Source organism: Microtus ochrogaster, linkage group LG4, assembly GCF_000317375.1.
Source record: "Microtus ochrogaster isolate Prairie Vole_2 linkage group LG4, MicOch1.0, whole genome shotgun sequence".
Taxonomy (NCBI): domain Eukaryota; kingdom Metazoa; phylum Chordata; class Mammalia; order Rodentia; family Cricetidae; genus Microtus; species Microtus ochrogaster.
Genome location: NC_022030.1, coordinates 81,242 through 106,663, shown reverse-complemented (window position 1 = coordinate 106,663; position 25,422 = coordinate 81,242). Strand labels below are relative to the sequence as shown.

Genomic DNA, 25,422 nt, shown 5'->3' with positions numbered 1-25,422 from the left:
TAAAATTCTGTCACATAAGAAATCAAAATAATATCAAAACTATAAATATGGTTTTCCAAAAGAATGTCTTCAAGAATTAATGATGGTGCCTCCAGGGATTTTTATGTGAGATTACCACATTTCAAAAGCAAACTCAAAAAGAATCTAAGTCCCATTAAGTTGCACTCCTGTGTGGTGGGAAGGCTTGTAGTAATAAGGAAAGAAAATCATTTGTCAATACTTAAAGGTCTGGGTATGAGAAAGTTGAGGCAAAATCACCATGGAAACCATGAATATTCAGTTACTATGTAAATAAATTAAGAGTAATAATCCAGCCACAGGACAGGAAACATTGCTTATACATAAAAAACACTGATTGCAATTTTGACTTCTTGATCTCTAAAGATTTTCCTCTATACAGAGCATTCTCCTCAACACTGTTAATACAATTCTTCTCTCCTCCCCCCATTCAATGATCAATAACCCAGTATAGTTATTTACCTAGCTCTAAATCACCCAAAGACTCTGGTCACTACCTCTTATTAGACTTCCTGAGAACTATCTGCTGTTGTCTTCCTTCAGTGACAAATTACCAATGTTCTTTCCTTAAGTAACCCTTTATGGTATTCTTATCCAGGGACTGCCGAAGCTGGAGTTGTCTGAACAGCAAGGTAGCAGAGACTTCAGAATCAGAGGCACCAGGAGCACATGTTTAAAACATGCTTCCCAAGTCCTTCTCATATGCACTTAATGTACAAGACTCTAACCCCTTAAAAATAATCTTTAGGAAGTGGTTTATAAGATTTACAAGTGAATCCAACTTCTCAGTGGTGTCTCCAAGTGGCCGTCCACGTAGACAGTTCTCAGTGGTTTCTCGAGCAACTGCTTTCCCACAGTTGCAGTCCTCCTTGTAGAATGGTAGAGGGAGTCTTTGCATCTCAGTGGGGAGGCATGTCTGCATATGGGTGCCCATTAGAGCTCTCTCCTGTGGCTGGACTCACAAACTAATGGAGACTCCCTGTGGTCTGCTGTTTCATACCCTGCAACGCCTATTACGAAATTCCAGATCATTCTTTCTGACCAGAGGAAAGCAAATTCCTGCTGAGTCCTCTCAGCACTGATGATACAAAATGACTTTTCTAAAATTAAACTCTAAAGACTTTTTTTTTCAATGCCTCCCGTAGTTTTCAGCCTGAGTAACAACACACAGGTTATCCCCCGTGGTCCTCCATCTCCCTCCTATGCCAGGCCCTAATACTTGGTGCACCAGCATTATCACAGCTCACAGTGAGCTTCGCTGCTTCCTTGGGATTCAAGCCCAGCATGCAGAGTTAATCTCTTTTTTGCTAGTAGTTGAACCTTGTTATCTTGGGAACTTAGTGCAACCCTGAGATTCTCTCACAGGAAAGCCACATGGTAAACATTTCTTGATCTCTTGAAAACCATGTAGAGTGTGCTGAGAAAAACCAGTGAAAGTAATAAGTCAGGTGCCAGAGCAAAAAAAGTCCAAATAAGCAGGCAGTCATGACGCAGCCAAGACGATAAAGGTCAGATAAAAGTTAGAAGTCAGGATTGATGGCTTGAACAAAGGCAGTACCAAATCCTGGGCACGGAGGTCAGACCCAAGGTCTGGCCTTTATTAGATTACTGGTGAATTAACCTAGATATCTTTTAACCTGACAATTGTGTATTATCTTCCTGAAATGATGTTTTAGAATGTCTTGAGGGTTTGGCATGTCTCCAAATGTCTCCAAACAAGTATTAATATGACCTACATCATTGGCTTGGACATTGGTTATGAGAAAATGATATCTTATTCATACTCTATTCTTAAACCTAAGGAAAGTATTATATAGGTGTATTATAATTAAGATATGTTTATTTCATCATGTCTTTTTTCATTGATAAACTTTAATATTATCTTTTTTCTTAATTATGACTTCATTTTATACTTAAAGGATATTATGAAGTTCTGAATAAAAGTGATCATTCTATGCTTAGTCAAAAACACATATTTAAGATTGTGGTGAACATATAGACACTATTGTTCCAAATGAAAAGTTATCTAAAAACATAATCTTATGAATGAATAAAGAGAAGATGTACATGAAATTAAATATGAGGTACAAGTGACAGCTGCTTCTTCCATGGAATTCTTTCCTCAAACCTAGCAGGTCAATTTAATTATAAGACATTAGGCAGTTCCTAACAGAATAACATCTACAAAATACCTTTTCAACGGGTCTGAAAATATCTCTTAGAAGTATTACAGATCAGACGTTATGAAGGAGAATTCAAATCTGCATGCAATGTTATGCCCTGATTTGAATCCCAAAAGAGGAAAACAGACAGTAATGGAGAAATTAGCAATATCTGAATAAAGTCAGGACTTTGGTTCATAATGCTGTACTACTGAAGTTTGACTGTTTTGCTTTGACAAATGCGTTATGCAAGACATTACTTATAGCAGCATCATGTAAAACTATGTCATGATTCTTTGTAACTTATAATTATGTAAATTTAACACAATTCCAAAATTAAAAAATTTGTATATGATTTTGATTCTCTTTCTGGTGGGTTAAATAACCAAGACAAACATTTCCAATGGCACCAACCAACCAAATGACATAAAATACACAAGGACGTCTGTTTAAAACCATTTGAGCACTACCGAGAGGATGAAAAATAATGTCTAGAGAGGTGCCGGTACATTGTGATGAGTTCAGTCCTGTGGGCATGTTCCTGTCCTAAAGACACAGCTAAGAAGACTGAGAAATGCTTTGGTGGCCCTGCTTAAGAGAGTAAAAGTTGGATCCTGAAGTTTGAAGGGCTCGAGACTTAGCAGATTCCATGTCTGTTGGCTTGAACACCAAAGACAGGATACCCAGGAGTGAGGGCAACTGGAATTAGAGCAGCTGTCACCAGGTTCTGCCAAGGCTTTATTCATCTCAGTGTCCCAGGAATTTAAATCCGTAAACTGTTAAAAGAGCACCCAGATTGCTATGTGGGGTGGGTAGAGGCATCAGAAAACACTCACAGGAAGATAATAGCCGAGGCCTTCAATTATTTCCATAAACACTTTTCAAATACAATTTTGTTCTGCAAAGTAATGAGGTATGCATGGATATAGACAACATTAAATGAACCAGACAGTAATTGGGCAACAAAATACATCCCCAAAGGCCAGGCATCGTGTTGTTAGACAAAATTTTCAAATAAGTATAACGTTGTACTCTAGGAAATAAAGACACGATATTGATAGGTTCAACACAAATTATACTATTAAATTAATATTCTATTTATTTTTAAATATGTGTGTGTTTATGTACATGTCAGTGTGGGTTTGAATAGAAGCCAGAGGGCATCAGATCGCCTGAAGTTGGAGTTACACACAGCTGTGAGTCTGACCCAGGTGCTGAGAGTTGAACTCAGCTCCTTTTCAAGAACACTGTGTTCTCTTAACCACTGACCCATCTCTCTAGCTCCCTAAATTAAACGTTTAATAAACAAAAAATTCCAGGAGAAACATAGAAACTCTAAACTTCTATTTGGAAATGAACCAGAGAAATTCTAGAAATTGAAAATTACTATAAACAAAGTCTGTTAACACTTTCAATAATTTATACCCAGCTCTAAGCACAATTTAATACATTAAAAGTATATCAAACTATTTATAGAAATACACAAAAGAGGAAATGGATAAAGGTTATAGACTTCTCAAGTGAGAGACACAAATGTAAGGCACAAAGTGACAAATATGTGTTCATTTGTTTTCAATTGGAATTGGAGAGGAAAGCCCGAAAGGAGCAATACATGCGGAAGCAGTCACAGAATCATGTCTGCTTCTCTTGGTCAATTTTCTTTTTGAAACTCACATGTTCCACAAAGTGAACTCCATAAAATGAGGGAAAAGTCTACAGGAAGCTGGTATTTAATTTATTTAACCCTTTCCAACACAGGGTTCCAGGAGCCTGTCCTGGAACTTGTTCTGTAAACCAGGCTGGCCTTGAACTCACAGAGATCCACCTGCCTCTGCCTCCTGAGTGCTGGGATTAAAGGGCATGTACCACCATCTGGCTTGTCTTATTCTTAAATCCTATCATTCTGTTGGGAGTATTTGAAAGTCTCTGTTCCTTACTTCAGCTTTGTTCCTACAAGAAAGAGTCAAAGAGACTTGAGGAAGAGCATAACAGGAAAATCTGGATTACCTTTGCTTAGTCTTATTCATTGAGTAGTGGTGTGGAAGAATGGCCTTTCAGCCAAACAGCTGTCATCTTCATTAGACCAGTTGTGTCTATTTACAAGCCACTATCATCCTAGATTTCTTGACTACTGCCATTTTCCTTGAAGGAGGTACTATTGGGGGGGCAGTAAACCTTCACTTGAGATCCTGGCTACTCCTCTTGGCCATTTGTATGTAATTCTATATTAACTGTATGTGGCCTTGGTGTCCAAAGGATGTGCTATGATAGAATATATGGAATGGGGATGTTAATTGAAAGGGGGCTTGGTCTATGCAGCTATAGGAAAATCATCCTGCGTGTTGAGTGAGACTTTCCAGCATGGCTGCTACTGAGTTGTTTCCCATGCTTCTGCAAGAAAGTTCTCATTCATGGTCTTCAAGTCCAATAAACTCATTGGTTCTCCTAGGGTAAGCTTTGATGGAACTGTTCTTTGGTTTGTCCTTAGGACCTCAGGAGAAGGACAGAGATTTTTGTCCCTTCCATTGTCCTTGTAGGACCATTATCCTTTTAGTGGATGTTGTCTCATCTATAAAGATGGCAGCCAGTTAAAGAAACAAAGGAGTATGATCTGTAGATCCTAGATTTCAGAGATAAATCGCATTATACATAAAATATATATATATATAGCTGTCTAGTTGGAGGAAACTGATGAGGAAATGTGAAGTTAATAGCCAGTGGTAGCGAGATTGTGAGAGATATATTCAAAGTATGTCATATATTTAAATGGCAATGTGTCTATAAACCACCCCCAAATAACTAGAAAAGAAAGAAAACAAACAAGAAAACAAAGGAGTGGAAGGTTGAATTCATCTAAATGTTAGAAAACCATCTATAACCTATAAGGAGGAGCTACTCACATAACTATACATTACATAGCTATCTAGGTATACTTTATATTGCTCAACCAACATATGAATTAGAGAATATCTTAAATGGTAAAGAATTAGACAATTGTTAGTCCTAGGTAAAAACTCGAAGAGAAAAGGGGAATAATAAAATTCATCTCACATCCATATATTTTTCTGCATGCCACACTTCCCTCTCTCTAAAATGAACTGTCCTTGAATTAGCTATATCTGGGCACAAAGGTTGAACAGCTGTTTGACTTAGTGCATTTGACTTCTATTGAGATATTTGATGGGAACACCATTTGGAATGAGTTTTTCCATCACAGATGTTGTTTTGGGGCATGAAGTTTGAGACAGAATATGTAGGATTAAGTTGTCAAAAAGGAGTCTGGCAGACATTTGAAAACCAGAACTTCATCCCCAAAAGCATGTAGAGGCAATCCAGATTGACTATGGTGGGGATAATGGAATAGGAATGTGGCTTTTCTAGATGTATTTGCAGAAGATGACATGGTCCTCAGATACTGGACTGGGGAGAGGGTAGCGGATAAGGTACAGACTGCATTCCACACAAGATTGTTTTCATTACGACTTTGTGATGCTGAAACATGCGTTCAACAGAAATACAATTTCAAACTGGATCTTCTCCAGGCTAGCAGTTTGCAGGACAACTCCTTTCTGTGAAGTCCAATAGCCTTAGCTACAGCTCTGCGTCAGATCCTTATCACACCAAGAAATAGTAAGTACTCAATGAGTACTCTGCAGCATGCTTGGTTGTTGGGCATTGTGCTCTCCCATTCCACGTCTACAAATGACTCATCTCTGTCTCCCACTGCCGCATATCCACACTGATTTTACTTTCAATAGCGTGTCATCAAATTGCATGAGCTTCTCAACTCTCAGTTGTCAAATGGACTTTGTTCAAGCCGGGCTAATGAAAGTATTCTAAGCATATGTAAGGTATGGTTAAAAAAAAGCTATGGTTACAACAACTCACTTGATCGTGCTCACCAGGTAACATTTAATTATTTCTAGTGTCCCTAATTTATGGGAGGTGGAACTAAGGCACAGGGAATTTAAGCAATTGGACCAAGAACACACAAGTAGCATAATGCAAGTCATAACTTGAATCCATGGCTTAAAACTAATGAATAAAATCTAGAATATTATCTCCAAAACTGAAAAGAAAAAGGGAAACACACTACAGGGCAACTGAACACTCCTGAATTATGAATGCTTGCATATAATTGAGAGCCGAAGCACCTGCACAGAACCTTTCAGGAAGGCTTCACTATAGCAATAACATCATACTGCAGCTCTCCATGGTGACAGCAGAAATTCATATAAAACATGACATAATTTCTTTTTATATGGATTATGTTTTGTTTTGGTTTGTTTGCTTTCTTTTTACAATTCCCTTCTTTTGTCTCTAACCTCAGACTGTGTGTATGTACTGCAGAATTTCTTTGGGTCTTCAGTCTTTCCCTAGTCACTAATGATTGCCATTCTGTGGAATATCTCCTCAGATGTAAAATTAATCTCTGGCTTCCTAACTAAAACCCATTTCCTCATCTCTGATCTTTATTGGAGAGAAGAGACACAGGAAGGTGATTAGCATTCTAATCACCTTGGGTTTTCTTCTTGATTTAATAACACATTTAAATCTACTTTTGCTAAATCCCATTTAAAACCTTTCTGACATTAACTGCTGTTATACACATGTCTCTGATGAGGGCTATTGTACCATATTCAATGTGCTTCAGTGCAGCTTCTCCATCTTACCTCTCCATTTTCTAGAGGATGGATCTTGGAATAAAACGAAGTGCAGATGACCTCATCATCTTTTGCATAGGATGGTGGCCCAGTGCGGGGATAGATATTGTAGAGGGTCAGGCACTCGGTGTCTGTCACTGCATGATACTGCCAGGGTTTGTACTCCACGTCATCCAGGGAACGTTCCAAAATCCAGTTTCCGGGCCGAGGGGAGTTGGCTGCTTTCACGATCACATAGGCAATCTGGAACACCTGAGGATGAGTGACAACGGCATAGCTGAGTTACAAAATGCTCTCTCTTAGTTGTGCCAAATAGAAAGAGGGTCACTATCCAAGAGTTCATGTCAGATTTTGTTTTATAACTCAATTGTGCTCTACAGAAGTGATTTTAGTATTGCATGCTCATATTTAATACCTTCTTGCTGAGACAAACTATTTCATTTTAACATTCATGACTTTGAAGGCAATGAGTTAAGACTAGACTTAAATTCTCTAACAACTCATTAATACTGTTTCACCTAGTTTTTAAAGTTCTCTTACAGCATTAACACTAGAAACTTACCCCATTCCAATTTCCTCACTTCATATTATAGGCAAGAAAATATATACTAAAAATAAAAACAAGTTTATTTAAATCCACCTAATCCTCAAAAAACTGTAGACTGTTTGACATCAAACACAGCATAGCACTTCAGGGACATATTCCTGTGCTCAAATTGTCGGCCCAGCATTTGTGCAAACCTAGGAAGATTATTTCTTCCTGCCTGTAGTTTCCTATTCTATGAATTAATATCAAGAATTAAGCACATTCCCAAAACACCACTGGATTAAATGGGATAATATACATAAAGTCTCATAAAAAGTACTTAGAAGTAGATAACCAATAAATGTGGATTTCTCTGCATCCCCACATAGAAAATATGGAGCAGAAATCCCAGTGACATGTGAACAAGTGATTAAAACTATAACATAATAAATAAAGGGAGGTTCTGTGCTTTCTCTTTATGAGAAGTAAATATCTAAAAATCAGGGAAGGAAGAGACACCACTGCTAATATTTGGCAGAGTAAACCCAGGGGCAGAAGACAGGGGAGGGAAGCAGTAACCTTTCCAAATCTGCATACAATTTAATGACTGGGGGGGGGAGAACTAAATGTTTGTGATAATGTTTGTTTGCAGGGCAGCAAGAATGTCTCAAAGAATAATATTCAGATATTATAAAGTGACAGTTTTGTGTACTATCATAGACAGAAGTATAGATGCAACCTAGATAAAATGCCACCTCTCTAGAATGGAAATGATATTCCATGAAAATAAACAATAAAACAATATAATAATTTCTAGACTGTTAAATCCTATACCATATAGGGATTTTGACAGCTTTAAGGTCACTGGATGATGAGGTCACTAGTGGTGATGAACCAGGTGACAGGTCTTTTCAGCAATGTGATTAAAGGTCTTTCTGTGTCACGGAGGGAATCCTAAAAGAAATGCTCTAGAGAAACTGTATTGGCTTTTGAGTTCCATGAATTCATTATAGTACCTGTGGTATACTCTTAGATAAGAAATCTTAAAATATAAAAACTTGATATAGAAGGGGTAATATAGGTCACAGCTGTATCTGTAAGATGTTTCCTAAAAAGTAGGCAAACCATGGGTAGTGAGAAAAACACACAATCCCTCAAATGTTTTGTAATTAGAGCTGGTATTTGCTGGCTAGACAAAGTGTGGGAAATGGCAGGTTAGAATGTGAATTCCTTCTGTTAGTCACTATTGCCCAATATTTTAAATGCTCTCTTTTCCTTGAGGCCAACAGACTAAACCGAATGAGATAAGAAGCACCCAAGATGTCTAACCTGTTCAGAAAGGTCTTGTGCCATTCTTCTCTCATGAATGCCATATTGGAGAGATTATTTATGAGTTTTATTTTTTTCTCACGTGTATGTGTGCATATTCATGTGTGTGTGTGTGTGTGTGTGTGTGTGTGTGTGTGTGCGCGCGCCCGTGTGTGCGTGCGTGAGTGTGCGCGCGTACAGGGCCAACACTGATGCTGGGGATTTTCCTTGACCATTCTCTACCATATTCATTGCCAATAGGGCTAATCTGGTGAATCATTTTGCCCTAACATTTCCTTGTATCTGCCTTCAGAGGGCTGGAATTATAACTAGACTACCATGCTCATGCAGGTTTTACGTGGGTGCTTGGGATTTAAACCTCATTCTTCACAATTGCACACAAGAGTGTTGACCACCTAACAATCTCTATAGCCCCCAAGTTTACCTTTCTGTAATTTTAGATACATACATATCTATGAATGTACATATAAATATTTGGACATGCTTACACATTTGAGACAAAACTATTCATACCATGTTAAAGCCATTTACTTTAAGGATGAGGAATCAAGGAGAGGTGGGTCATGAGGGCTCTTTCTTAATCCTACTATCCTCCATGTTACTTGTATTAACACAGATGTCCTACTTTCCAACAAAATGATTATTGTTATTAATTTTGTGGTTGTCAACTTAGACCCATAGCCTATCACACATTTGGAGAACACATTAGCATGGAACAGAATCTGCAGTCCTAGTTTCTTCTATTCTGAGTGGCCTTGGATAGCCCAGAATTTGTAATTCTTCTACTTTAACCCGAATATAGAAGCTATAGTTACTGCTGGCTTCCTATGAGCTGAGTGGATCAGATTCCATCATTCACAGTATTTACTTTTTCTGAAATTTTAGGTGTTGGCCTTAAGGAATTATATCCATTTAAGTATATGCTAGTCAACAATACATCAATGAAGTCCTTCTTGAGGAATACATCAACAGATCCTGGTACAGAATGTAAAGGAGGGTAGGTCTCTACTGCACAGCTATTGTCCTTTCTTAGTTAGCTATAATCCTAAAGCATCTTTGGCAGACCTTAAAATGGTAAAAAAGGAAACAGCTAATTTCTAAGGATTAAGGGAACTAGGACTTTGGCTTTTACATCCTTAAAAATGCTGTGATTTTTATGATAGTATTTTGAGACAGTGAGCATTCAGCATTTATGGCATGTAGGTGAATCATGGAAATCACTGAAACATCCAGATTCCTGCTTTTTGTTCAGCTCTGGCCATCTCTGTTTGCAAGAGCCTGAATCCCAGTCAACACCATGGCATACTTGGAGGCATGACTTGAAGGAAGCAAGACATACATTTCTCTGCTGCTTATCTTAATCACCTTTGATGGTCTAAGGAAGTTAAGTAAACTCTTTAATATTCCACTTTCTAATGTTTTTCCAAAGACAACACAAGGAAGACATAGTGAGGTAATGAACACAACATGCTGGGGACTTTTTGGGAAAGACTATCTGCTGCACATATATTCAAGTTGGTATCTTTCCTTCCAAGGGAAAAAAATGGGCAAAGATTTTTTTAAAGATATACAGAAACAAAAGATAATGGAACATATTAGAGATCACAGTTAGTCCATAAGAAAAATAAGGATACACTGAGGTTATAGATAAGGAACTTTGTTTAGCAAGCAGCTCAGCAAGCAGATAGAGGAACAGGCCAACTTCTCTTGGGGCTGTGATATAGATTTATGTTTCCAGAGTGTCTGTGCTGGCTCTAAAACAATAGATGAAAACTTTTTTAAACAAAATATCTCAGAGCCTCATTCTGTAATTCAATATAACAGCCAGTATTAGGCGCCATGAAAAGCAGTCACTGCCTTTTAAAATATCAAAAGAGTGCCATTTCAAAACAATACTGCTCTTTCATCTGCTTTCTGTGGATTCTTCTACATCCCATATAACATTAATTAAATTTGTTGGCATGTACTATTATGAATAAACTTCTTAAAGTGTTGTAAATAGCATTATTGAAAAACACAATGAATAGAAGCATTCTTTGAGGGCTTGAGAGAGTGAATGTGGAAATTTCTAAGAGTTTTCTAAGTACTTCACATTTTCAATGCCTCAAACAGAATAGCTCTTTAATGTTTTCTATGCTGTTTTTATTAACTGTCTCTTGGGTTTTATATATAAAGACTCTTAGAAATCAGTAATGTTAATACCTTATTCTAGATGAATAAAGGTCCCATCTGTTACAGTATGCAGCAAGGGAAGCAAACATCCCACTATAACAACTACTGAGACCTCTAGGTTTCAATGACCATAATATATCAATGTGACATGCAAATGGTTTTTGTTTATTTTTTGGTTGATTGGTTGACTAGTTGTATTGGGTGGGGGGTTAGTTTTTGGTAGAAGGGTATTTTAAAAATTTAGTGCCTGGAAAAAATTCAAAATAACTTTTTAAATGGCACAAAATATCTGGAATGCTACTGTAACCAAGAGAACTTTCTGTGTCCTATTACTCTTGCTTCTCATCCACATATGTAACAGGCAATCATGTAATTACTTCATTTGATGCAGTGTTGAACTAGATGTTCCTTCTCCAATAATTGGACTGTTTAGCAGTTTCATTTAGCATGTAATTGAAGAAAAGGGTCCTTTAGAAGGATCTATCAGTGCAAGGATAATTATAAAACACAACAAGCTTTACAGAAAGATATGGTATTATGATATTAGCAAGAAACCTAGATCTAGAAAAATGCCCAGGAATCCACAAGGATGTTCCCAGATAAAACCCTAAGCAAGAGGGTGTCAGAACTGGCCTTACCCTGTAATCAGACTGATGATTATGTTAAATATCATCATAGAACCTTCGTCCAACAACAGATGGAAACAGAGGCAAAGACCCACATCAGAGTACTGGACTGAGCGTCTAAGATCCAGTTTAAGAGTGGAAAAAGTGAGAGTATGAGCAAGGAATTCAGACCATGAGGGGTTCATCCACTGAGACAGTTTGCCTGAGCTAAAGGTAGCTCACCAGTTCCAACTGGACTGGGAGTAAACAAGCATGGGTACAAACTAGTCCCCCTGAATGAGGGTGACATTGGGGCAGACTGAGGGAAAACTGATAGCGACACTGGGATTTGTCTCTACTACATGTATTGGTTTCTTGGGATCCTGTTCTCTTTAGATGTATACCTTGTTCAACCTAGATGTAGTAGGGAGGGCCTTGGACTTTCCACAGGGTGGGGTGCATTGCCCTCTTTTGGGATTGGAGAAGGATAGGGTGGGAGGGTGTTGTAATAGGAGCAGCGGGCTGCTTCCCACCACCCGGCTAGCTTTATACCCGAAATAATTACACAGAAACTGTATTCTTTTAAACACTGCCTGGCCCATTAGTTTCAGTTTCTTAACCCATTTCTAATAATCTATGTAGCCCATGAGCTGGCTTACCAGGAAAGATCTTAACCTGCGTCTGTCTGGAGTGGGAGAACTATGGCGATTCACTGACTTAGCTTCTTTCTCCCAGCATTCTGTTCTGTTTACTCCACCCACCTAAGGGTTGGCCTATCAAATGGGCCTAGGCAGTTTCTTTATTAATTAACAAACGAAAGCAACAGATTAGAAAGAAATCACTCCCACATCAGGAGGGTTGTTGAGGGAGTAGGAGGGGAGTGGGAGGAGGGAAGGGAGTAGGAATTTGGATTGGTATTTTTAAAGTAATAAAATAGTAATAGTAATAATAATAATAATAATAATAATGTGCCTGTTGTGCAATTTCCTCCTAGTACTCATCTAACAACTAAGGCATCATGCACATGCTGTAAGAAGAGTTCTGACACTCTCTCTGGCCTCCACATACACATAGGTGTGTGTACCTACATTCTCCATAAATACACACACACACACACGCACACACACACACGTACACACATTCATATGGACACCAACCACACACACACACACACACACAAATGAATAAAATAAGTGCGTTTTTTAATAAAAATAAAAACAGGATGAATATGACTCCTTAAGAGAGGAAGAAAGTCCTTTCTTCACTTCATAAAAGACTAATAAACCAATGAAGACCAGTGGCTATAAGCAGCAATACGGTTTCTTCAGGGAGGACTTGACCCAACTCACTCTCTTCTGAACCTTCTTCCCTTATTGCCTATGGGACTAGCAAGTGCCCATCTAATTTCTGTCTTATTTTGTGCACTGCTTCTTTCTCTGTACTGCCGTTAGTTTGGAAACTATAGTCAGACATTGCCAACAGGAATCTCAGCAATATTCTAATATCTGTTTTTGTTCATGCTTTGAATTTTAACGTTACTAGCAGCTGTGACCCAACCTCCACATTACATGAACTGTATTTTGAAAGCTCATTTGTATTCTTTGCTTTAAAATGGTACATGAGCCAAATTGTGCTTTTTGTCCATTGTGTTTTAAATTGATGAGAGTGACCTAATGTCAAAACAAGAAGGGATTTTTGGAAGCATGAATTTTCAAGCATAGGGAACAATTCAAGAGGTTCGTAGAGGTATCTGTGTTTCTTTGCTTGAGTTGATGGACACAGTTCCTGTGATTATCAGTTGTTTCATCTATATTCACTAAAGAAAAGTTAAGAAACAAAACATAATACAATAACAGTAAAGAGAAATGAATGAAGAGAACTTGGTGTTTTTGGAAGATCTATGAAAATTGTTGATGGAAAACAGAGGTTATGGCTGAAGAACTTAGAATGTCTGTAGCTATCATGAAAGTCCAGAAATTTATAGACAAACTACTCATGAAAGCAGGAGCCTAGCATGGGCTGACTAGATGAAACTCAATGCAAGGCTGTGTACAAGGCCGATGGACATAACACTTTCTTCTCTCCTACAGCATATAGAACCAGGTTCTTACCCCACACAAATGTCTGAGTTACTTTACAAAACATATACCACATTTATTTAAAGATTATATAATAAAGATCACTATGTGTATACTGGTAACGGAGTTGTTAAACTCAAATTTAAGCCTGACACCAAGTTTAAGAGGTTTGAAATGAGGCTGTAAAAGTTCAAAACAAAAATTAAGCTTAAAAACATTCACAGTTATCATATTTGTAGTGAGTTGTTTGTCTATTTATCTCTTTATTTCATTCAGGAAACCCAGAATGATACAACAGGGGCTTCAGAAGAGTTCATTGGCCCATACTTTTAGTCTCCAGGCAAATTCATTTCAAATAATTCCACATACTAAAATGGTGTGTAATTGTCACTCAATAATACTGTGTAGGCCACTTATCTCTCCCTCCTGCAAATGTGTTAGCATAGCTGTGCATGAACTGATTGAAGTTTCAGGTAAGCAGATGTGCCACTCTGCCTCAGGGTAAGTGGCTCTGTCAGACCACAAGAGGAACAGGAACACTCTGCTCCCAATTAATACGGATTGTTAAAATGCTCACATACACTCATGAAATTAATACATTTGAAAATGAATGCTTCACCACCTAAGATTTTTCTAAGAAACAATAATCTGCCTGGATGACTAATGATAATCCTGTGAAGAGAGAATTTGCAATTATTTGTTGAAATTGGATTTTTTTTATAAAGGGTTTAAATGAATGGCTAACTTTTCAACAGACAGTCTTGAAGGACTTTTTTGCTTCTTTCTACAAGAAAGAAAATCTTTACCTCTAGTCCAAATAAATGAGCTACTTTTCAGTTTTCTCTATTAATATACAGTTAACATACAATCACATAAAATAATATGCAATTCTATTCATTTCATTAGAAATATTAGACAGATTTTTTTTTCCTAAAGCTGAACAAGCTTATAAAGTTAACATCTAAACCATTAAAACCAGAATAATCAAGAACACACTAAAATTAAAGTGCCCTGAGTAGAAGAATACACCTGTAGATGACAAGAGCCTGCATGGGATATATTGATGTTGTGCTTCTTCCCTTTGTTGTGAGGAGGATCTACTTTAATCAATGGCCCCATGGACCATCAATGGCCATTGATATCACCAAAATGGAGACACTGAGACATTTCTGCAGTATGTTAGAAGCATGGCCTGTCACCTATAAAATAGTCAAGCCAAGTTCTATTAAAGGAAGTCAAGATGGGTCATAGACAGGTACTGTGGTCGTGTGCAAACAGTACTACAGGTGATGTGGGATGTCCTTTTGTATATGTGTTACTTTTATTGATTGATGAGTGAAGCTCTTTCACTCAACGGCTTAGTAGAGTACAGCCAAATGGGAACTCCAATGAGAGGGGGGGGGGGAGTCAAAGAGATACCAAGTAGCTGTTGAGGGAGACAGATGCCAGAATATTACCAGTAAGCCACAGCATTGTGGTGATACACAGATTAATATAAATGGGTTAATTTAAGATATAAGAGCTAGGTAGGGATATGCCTAAGCCATCGGCCAAACATTGTTGTAACTAGTATAGTTTCTATGTGATTGTTCAGGTTTGGGTGGCTGGGAAACAAAGCAATGCTGGTGTGGAAAGTCCTAAGCTAGCAGGGTGGCTGGGACGAACAAGCAGCCCTCCTTGCAACACACAACCTCTGTAACCTCTGTTTACAGGGAGGAATATAAGCCCTTCACTGGGCAAGTCATAAAAATACTCAAATAATACATATATAAATTTAATGGAAGCTAAGAAAAATAATTTCATGGTCAAGAGAAATTTGGAAGATTTAGCTGAACAAATATAATGTGTATCCTCATATGCACTGTGATGAAACTAGTTAGTCATTCAAAATGAGACAGTAGGAGGTGCAATGAGTCTGGGTGAGACTTGATACTTTTGCTATTCTGTCCCTGGGAATCTTTAAACATGATTATGATTTTATCTACCAAAAAATTTTTATCTTTAGGTGATAGAAAGCTAACAATAGCCTAGAGAGATAGGTACAAGAGTTTGCTTCCAAACAATCTTGAGGATCAGTGTAGGATGCAGTTTTGTTTAGAACCAACATATATGGGAGTGCTGACAAGATGGCTTACTGGATCAGTGTGCTTGCAATGCAAACATGTGGACCTGAGTTCAAATCCAGAGCACCAACATAAAAGTCAGATGTGGCTGTGAGTGGTAGTGCCTCCCTGGCAAGTTAGTTTATCTAAAACAGCAAGCTTCAGGTTCAGTGAGAAAGAAATGAAGGGACCAACGATAGACATCCAGGATCTTTTGGTTCTAGTGTCACACTAGGGCACACACTCTTGCACACTCTCGTGTATGCAACATCCACACAAATAAAAATAAAGTGGTGACTTGTGGGAAGCCATGAGCTCATTCTTCTGAATGGGTGGGCATTGAAGACACTCTATGACTTTGTGTATATTTGATTTTTTCACAATTAGAATAAAAGGCTTACTAATATATCTCCTTTTAATAAACAAATATTTCTCTTTCACACAACAGTATTACCACTGGCAGTAATTTACTGCTTGTTCCTAAAGTGCAAACGTTTAATACATTTTCTTAATTACCTTGATAAATAACTCGGCATTTTTTTGTGACTACACTGCATTCAGAGACCAAGAAACATGTATGAGTAATTATCAACTCCAGTGGCATTGTTGGCCATAAGGTCTCAAAATTTAGCTCAGCCTTCCTAAAACTACTCACAAGAGGAAGTGGAATCCAAATTGGAATGAACACAGTCCTCCCTCTGCTTATTAACACATCTAGTCGTCCATGCTTCATTAAGTTACTATCATTTTAACAATGTTAGCTGCAGGGGAAATCCAGGCAAGCATTTTTCTTGTCTTTAGTACTGCCCTTGACATCTCTTCTCTCCTCACAGGCTTCTTTCTCATTTGAAACAATCTATGATTTAAAGGATTGACCTGCCTCCTGTGAGAAAGTCATTGGCTCAGCATGGCATTTATGCCAGCTACTGGAAAAAGAGCAGGAGGACTGAGTTCTACGCAGAGCAATGCCAGTCCTTTCACTGCCGCCATTGGAGTGCAATATCGGTGTGAATCACAGACAGCCAGAACTGTGACAGCTTAAAGCCTGACTTCTGAAAATTACTCACACTGAGAAATGCTCTGTGTTGCTTTGGTTTCTCTCTCTCTCTCTCTCTCTCTCTCTCTCTCTCTCTCTCTCTCTCTGTGTGTGTGTGTGTGTGTGTGTATGTGCGTGCATGCACACGCTTCTGCAGTTACCAGGGTAAAGATAACCAGATGTTCTCCAATAGTGACATCACAGACACGAAGAGATCATTGTAAATCAAAGCATTTGGAGAACAATAGGAAACGTCCGTAGTAAGGAGACGAGTTAGACATGGAGGGTTCACAATGCAGTATCAAAAAATCAAAGGCAGGTGGAAACTTTCTGATTTTGGTTCATGAATGCCGCTCATGGCTCTGAGTCACCCAACACTGACCCAAATTAACTATTACTAATAAAACAGCACCAGCTATTTTCATGCTTACCTGGTTCTCCACTGTGCTGCCTTTCTTTACAGACTTAGTAAAATACATATTGTCTCTATTTAAATTACCTACAGCTTCAGAATCACACACTCCACTTTAATACAACTAACTCCAGAAAGATATCGGTGACTTGGTTGGAAAATCATATTATTTTCCTCCACCTTCATCTTCTTTGAAGTATCTGCAGATTTTCATTATTCTTCTCTGTTCCCCAACATTCTGAATCTTTCCCTTCAGAAAATTAAAATTATTTTCTAGGGCATGGTGGCTCATAATTGCCATCTCAGCACTTGTGGAAACTGAGGTAGGACTGTCACGAATTTGAAGTTATCCTGGGCTACGTGGTATATTTGTTTGTTTCCAAGCAAACCTGGTACATATTGAGACACTGTCTCAAAATAAAAGAATATTTAAAATTTGTTTAATTTTCAAACTATGTCATACCTTCCTAACTCAGCTCACTGCCTTCAAGGGAAAGTGAACAACAGAAGAGGAAGCACCTAAAGATTAAACCTATCCTGACATTGCACTGATAAGTACAATTCCCAAACCCATTAGTGGTTTCCAGAAGGTAACACCAACCAGAGTTCTTGCTAAGCCCTGGAAAAACAACTGTGATGTCTCCTAAATTTGAGTTTCCCAAGGGGGAAAATGTGCTTTGTGTCCTAAAGTGGTCATTGAATCTCTTTTTCTCAAAAAAAAAAAAAATCTCCCATTCTTTTAGAAAAATGAGATTCAATGTCGACTTTCTGGAAGACTTAGCATGCATAATGTTGAGAACACTTTGAGATAAGAATTAGATGAGAAAATAAGTTTTTTCTTCTGTAGTATCATAACCAAATAGCTCTAGTTCAGTAAAACAAGCACTCAGTGTCAAGAGGGAAATAAATAACATGACAATAATTTCTCAATTAAATCTTTCCAAAGAGGTTAGGAGTATTCTAAATCATGGCTATAAAGTTGCCCCCCAAAAAATAGTTTTGGAGATGTTTTGTGGTTCCAAATTCCCTTTTGTGAGCCTTCAACCATTCTTTAGTGTGGTTAATTTATAGAAAAGGTATATCTAGAAAAATTCTATACTCAATTCCTTCTAAAGTAGTATAAAACATTGCCCCTCAATTCTGATTTTGAAATCATTACTCACAAAGAAATAATTAAAAAGTTTAGAAGCAAATATTTTAAAAGAATAGCACATCTCCAGGACATTGTAGCTTTTTCCCTTGCCATGGAATCAAACTCTGTTTCATATGCAAAACTTGGGGCAAGAATCATAATCCAGAGGCTTCCTGAGAGGTCTGGCTCATACCAGACCTAAGTCTGTGAGACCACCACTCAACAAAGACAAGATGACAGCAGAGCTCCTAAATATAGATGCAGAGAGAGTCACAAACAGAAAGTCTGCACAGAAAGTGCTGCTTGTGTCTCATGACATGAAGCCAGGACTCTGTTAAATGAGAATACACAGCAGATAGCCAAGAAACGACTGCAACCATCAGCAAAGCCAGGTAAGAAGGATGAAAGATGAAGTCCTAGCTTCCATGAGTCCCACCTTCATGCTGGCAGTTTCTGTAGGATGGAACTTGATTTGTGACCATAAACAGTGTCTTATAAACATCAGCAGTTGCCGAAACACACTTGTGTGTATATTACATGTAGCAGGTTCTTCATTTCTTCCAATATTCAACGTTTGACATTACAAACACCACAGCGAAAGAAGTGAAGCTTCATAGCTATCAAAATTCTTCCTTCAATCTTTTTAACATGTGGATAGGAAACTCTAAAGTTTGAATATAAAGGAAAAGAAGGTCATAATTTCAATTGCAGATATGATTGAGATGGGCATTTTTGCAATGCATTATGTACCTAAAGGACAAAACATACTGTGATAACTTCAGATCCAGCTTTGCATGCTGAACATAAATGGAATTACTTAAATATGAACAGGGGACATTTGAATGCCCTTATTCTTGGTAAACAAGAGAACATTCAAATAAAGATGAGGGTGACTCCGATAGTAAGAAGGATAGAAAGGACAACTGTACCTGAAATTAAATCCACTTAAAGACGACTAGGCTCATTTTTGTTTTCCGAGTTACCAATTATAGAATCTGCAGTTACGTGTGTATATGAAAGCCCCACAGAATGGTGTTTTAATTAGTTTCCTAATCTGTTTGTTTCACAATTATTGAGTAGCACATCATTTACTGTGGCATCCTATAACCTAGCTGCTGAAATACAGGAATGAGGTCAAAATTGTTCTTTCACTGGGGTTATGTTATAGAAAAACAAGCACTGCACTACAGCTGTGGTAGAGACAATTCATGGAGATTTCAGAAGCAAGTTTTAGCATCTCCTTTCTTCCATGCCTGTGCCCAATGAGATTACAGGAGGTAATATACAATCAGTCACTATAGGATTATTTTCTTCTTGGAGAGTGGCTCACATTTTAACTTGGGGGTTGGCTATGTCCTGTAGAGCCAGTTGCTAAACACTTGCTAATGTCAAACAAGGTAAATAAGCAAGTAGTGGGGTTTGAGGTCAAGTTTCCTAAAGCAGATTCACAAAAGATATTTCTAAGATGAAGGCATTTAAGGAAATGCCTTAATGACATGATGGAGGAAGCTATGTTATGTCTTAATGAATAGCACTTAAGGCAGAGGTCACAGCAAAAGTGGAAGGCTTGCTATAAGAGCAAATTTATTTTATCCAAAAAATCTGGTGTGATCAGAATAAAATAGAAGACAAACAAATACAGTCAGTGATGATGCTGAAGACAAAGAGGACCAGGTCCCAGAGACACATAGAAAGTAAATAAATGTGGGAATTTGGGTCTACACAGATTGATTGCTATGTAGAGACATTGAACAGAGGGGGGAAAGGATCTAATTATATTTTAAATGGTTATTCTGTCTACTGAAGGTCAAATAGGTTGCAAACAGGGAAATGAGAACAAGTTGGAATTGAGGCTCTTCTATTTGCCATGGTGTGAGGCCAATGGTGGCTTAGATTAGGATGTGGGTGACACAGAAAATGTCATATGCATTTGTGATGTGCTGTGTGTGTAGTTTCTGAAGAAACTGTATAAGAAGTGTGAGGAGGAAGTGATAATCAGGGTTATTTCCAGGGTCAGGTTGGAAATGCACTGAGTGTGTTTTTAAAGCTTTTGACTGAGAAAGAGAAACTAGAATTGCTTACAAGTATTTATTAATTGGATATAAGGTCTACATAGGTCTGTACTCCCATGTACTTCCATCTTATTTACTCACCAATAGTCATTAGAGTTACAGTTAGTTTTTGCTGGACTTTTCAAAATCATTGCAATAATAGTGAAGGAAGAAAACGTATTTTAAATGCAGTGGTAGAATATATTTCAAATGGTTTAGTTATTGACAGGATCACTTATTTAGAAAGATCCTGTTGATGATCCCAATGATAGCAGCAGACAACATAACTTAATGGAGTTTTCTGAAGTTGAACTAATTCCATTTCACATATATTATCCTTGCATTCCAGATTAATCACAATTCTAACTGGTTTATAACAATTGTGAAACAACCATGTGATGTCAGTTCCCAGGATCTAATTAGACACTGAAAAAATAAATGAGACATGGGAAAGAATCATCAAATATACCTATACATTTCCATATTTAAAGATATTGTATAATTTTTACTATTTCTTATTCCAATCATCTAGTGGTTATTTCCTTGCAAATATAAAATATTGTTTTGTTAAAACCCACATTATATATTTAGGAATACTTGAATACTGATATATGCCTTAAACCCCACCTGTTTGCCACATAATTTCAATACATTAATGATAATTTTTCCCTAGGACATTGCATTAACTGTATAACCTTTATTCCTTGTATCTGATAAAATGAATAAATCATGTAACAAGAATTAAACTCATCCACTATGTTTTCAGATATTCCTTTGTAAAATACTGAGAGCAAAATTCTATAGACTGTATTGAAACAATAAAGATGTTAAATGCCATGCTGCTATGGAAACATTCCAATCTACAGTGTGATTATTGCAAAGAAGTTAAATATTCTTCCTCAGCAAAATCAGCAAATCACCTGAAAGTGAAGAAAAGCCCTTTAGCTTTCTGAAAATCATCTTGACTCAGTCAAATCAATAGCAGTAATTCAGTTCTCTCCGTCTGATGTTTAGTCTGCTGTAATTATTTTCCCAGAGTGTTTTTTATTCATATTTCCAAGTCTACGTGGCTTCTAATGGGTACTTCACTGACCAATGAACAAACTAATACCCTGACACCTTTCAAATTATTCTTAGATAGGCAACAACACACAGAGACATTTTATCAGGCAACACAGGATGTGAAATTCTATCTATAAATATATGTTGTAGGGTAATAATAATGTTTTTGATCAATTCAAAGTTTCACCTAGAAGTAGAATTTTAAGATTATTTTATATCAATTTAATTTTTAAGTCAAGCTACAATAAATGGTAAGTTCAGTTCTGTGAACAACAGAGACAACCTTGATGCTCTTACATTGAGGTTGCATGGGAAGTGAAAAAAAAATGTCTGTTTGGAGTCTGGAGGGAAAGTTGTGAAATCAGTGGTGGCTAAGCTGGGCTCTGGTTTCATTGCTTTCCAGCTGTTAAATGTTCAGCAAGATGCTTAATCTCTGTGATGCAAATGTTCTTATGTGTAATATTATCTTCCTTGAAAAGTTAGAAAACACCAGATGATGATTCACACATCCCTGTGAAACATTTTGTCCACTGTACAGGACAAAACAGGTGTTCAAGCAGTGCCCGCGGCAACTTCCTAGTGACAAATTGCCTCTTGTAATTCCAGGCATGAGTACCCACATGTTATATTTGTATGATAAAACTGTAATTTATGCAAATAATAAAATAGCTCATTTACTTCCTGACTCTTTTTGACTTATCATGAGCCTTTAACTGATGACATATTTCAGCAAGCTGAACAAAATTGAGCAGGGTTTAATTTCCTTTGGCACAAGGCTGTATCTATCATGTTTCAGGACTTTCAAATTTTACAGGGCACTTCTCATTGCTATTCTTTCCAACAGCAGGTAGTTTAGAAATTATTATGTATCTCTCAGGATGTGTCAAAAACGACCTCAGGAAATATTAGAGAACTCGTGTTCAAAATATGAACCATTATCTCCTTAAACCAATTTGGAAAACTGAAACGAGAGTACCGGAAATAAGAAGCGTGGCGAAGAGGTGAGGAGGTCGGAACTCCAGTGCCCTAGGAGTGCAAAAGTCAAACGGTATAGCCACTGTGAAAATAGTGTGCAGCTTACACAAAAGAGCTTTCTTTTAAAAGTCAAAGTATCTTTTGTACTCACAAGTCCACCTTCAGGTGTATAACCAAAAAAATAAAAAAAGCAAATGAATAAATAAATATAAAGGAAGAGAAGAAAACTGGGGACTTCAGCAGATATGCATAATTTATACTAAATTATAGCAGCAAAAACAGGATCATAGCCCAAAGATCCATCAGCCAAGTGGGGAAGTGGGATATACACTTACAGTGAGATCCATTCACTGGATAATTCTACCCGCATGTGGTACCTAGTGTAACAACATTCATACCATGGAAGGGAAATGCTGTTGGACAGAGCCAGAGGTGAAATGGGGAGTTTTCATTTAACAAGTTCTGTGCGTCAAGTTTGGTCGAGATAAAAATGCAGATGGTGTTATGGCTCCAACAGCAACACGAGTCTCCTAGATGTCATTGAACTTACGCATACGGTGATCATGACGACCAAGTTTGTAGTACAAATTGTTTATCATATTTTCGTCATGGTTGCAGTGGTTTACAAAGAGAAGCATTAGAGCAAACACAGAGAAGCTGATGGTGAGTGAAAATATCACTCAAAATGTTAAATACTTTCTGGATTGAAAAATGCTAATCGCAAACAAAAAAAAAGGTCAGTGAGAAACATGGAACATTTTTCTGTCTTATAAAGATCTGACTGACAAAATAAATAAAGGCATTGTTAGGTTCACAGAAAAACTAAAGAGATAGTAAGAATATTTTTTAAAATATGTCTGATTTTATAAGTAAAGGTTCTTACACAAAAAGAACTTCCCTTGAAAGTAATACATATCATAACCATCCTACACTACATATCCTTCACTACATATCATAACCATCCCACACCCATATTCTATCAGGGTTCATTCTATGCAATCACATATTTCTCACTGTAGCAACAAGGGAGTTTTCACTACCTAGAAACCTTGTACTCTGTCTATCCTCCTGTACTTCAAACCCAGATTTCTTTTTAAAATAAAATTTAAGTATGATTTTTCATTTTTTTTCCGTGCAGTTATCTTGATGGTATGAGAATACTCTTCAGAAAAAAAAAAAATATGTCATGCCATATGAACTGGTAATGAAAGAAATAGGAACTGTGTCATTAGTGTGTTCAGAAGTCTCCCTTCTAAGAAAGTTTACTTGATGCTATATGGTTAGCTTTAGTTTCAGATGTCAACACAGTCTAGAACCATCTAGAAAGAGAGTGACAGTGGTGAGAGTGAGGGGCCGTCTACATTGGCTCTTCCTGTGGACATAGCTGTGGAGGAGCGGTCTTGATTACAAATGTCAGCTGGTATGAAAGCAGCCAGCCCATGGTGAGTGACTCCATTCCCCCACTATAAAAGAGAGAAAACAAGCATGCTTGTAGGCATTCGTTATAGCTGTAACCTAGGGTGTAAACCGCATAAGCCCTTTCTCTTCTTTCTAAGTTGCTTCTGGCCAGAGTATTTTTTTCACAGGACCATCAAGGAAATTAGAAGAGGTTGTATGTGCCATGCACTATCTGCTATCATGAAGACAAGCAGAGGACAATGGCTTCGTGGTTCATTTCCTGTCTCAACACATAACTCATATTTGTGTAGATACACATGTCACATGGCTGCAAGACATTCTGAAATCTAATATGCTGACAGGTGTACATTAATAATAATGTCAAGATGTAACCTATTTATTTAAAAAATGAAAAATCTAATTATATGAACAATAACAAAATTAACTAATTTGTTAATTGTTCTGTGAACTAATTAAAATATGTCACTATCTTAATTTTCTTAAACATATTCAAAAATTACTAGGCAAATAACATTCATTTTCTTTTTCTATAACTTAATTTCTGTATTTTACTTTATAGCCCTTCTGTATTTCCAGCTTTACTAAATAAGTACACTAGTTCTATGAATTTCTTGAAAATGGTCTCAATTGAAACTTAAATTTGACTTTATCATTATTACTCAGAAAAATCATGTATTCCAACCCATACCGAAAGGTTTTATACTGTAATAAGTAAATATTATAAACATAGACAGCTTAATAAATAACATATACTATATTCTGAGGAATGTTCCTATTATCCTCTGCTTTGATCCTGACATTCTCTCTCTCTATGTCTCTCTCTCTGTCTCTCTCTCTTTCTGTGAGTCTCTCTGTCTCTGTTTGTGTGTGTGCGTGTACCATATGCATGTGTGTATATTTCTGTGTATGTGAGGATATATTCGGATTGATATTCATGCATGTGGAGACTAGAGTTCCACATCAGGTGTCTTTTAAATATCTCTTCAACTTATTTTAACATGGGGCTTGTTAGTGAGCTGAGCTTTAGAATCTTCGTGTTTCTACATGCTTTATGCATACATTACAAACACATGCCTCTAGGGCTAGGTCAGGATAGAACTCATAACTCAAATGAAGCACTTCACCTAAAAAAAGCCATCTTCAGTCCCTGAACACAACTTCTTATGTAAGAATAATAATGATGACTCCCTGCCTAAAAGCATTTGCTCTTTGGAGTTTGCACCGATTTCCTGACTTCAACCAAATTTCCTTGTTTGTGTTCATTGTATCCACTAATTTGAGATTAATCTGAAATTAGCTTCCCCACAGCCAACTTGGCAGTAGTGCTGCGTTAAAATATTTGTAAAATAAACAAAAGTGAGATATTTTGACAAAGTCATATATTACTTTGAATATTTAGACACAATCTGGCTAATAAGCAAAAATGTTATCATTTCTGTTTTATCCTGTATGATTTCATTGGCTATTACCTTAACTGAAAAATTGCACTGTAAACATTTGTGTGTTCAAATAATTAAACTGGTCTCTGGTAGATGTTGTTACAACTGTTATGTTGTAACAGTTTTCAAATTACATCTCACTGTTAGTAGTCATTTTGTGAAGAAGAAGAAGAAGAAGAAGAAGAAGAAGAAGAAGAAGAAGAAGAAGAAGAAGAAGAAGAAGAAGAAGAAGAAGAAGAA

The 25,422-nt window shown here is 37.2% G+C and overlaps 1 protein-coding gene across 1 annotated transcript in view; it reads right to left on the bottom strand.

The window, feature by feature from the left end:
• The window catches only part of LOC113457654 (laminin subunit alpha-2-like), a 96,735-nt gene that overhangs the window by 41,644 nt on the left and 29,669 nt on the right, over positions 1-25,422 (bottom strand). Inside the window, exon 3 of the mRNA XM_026786226.1 lies at positions 6,854-7,096. Coding sequence (XP_026642027.1) covers positions 6,854-7,096 — 243 coding nt within the window. The remainder of the gene's footprint in view (positions 1-6,853; positions 7,097-25,422) is intronic.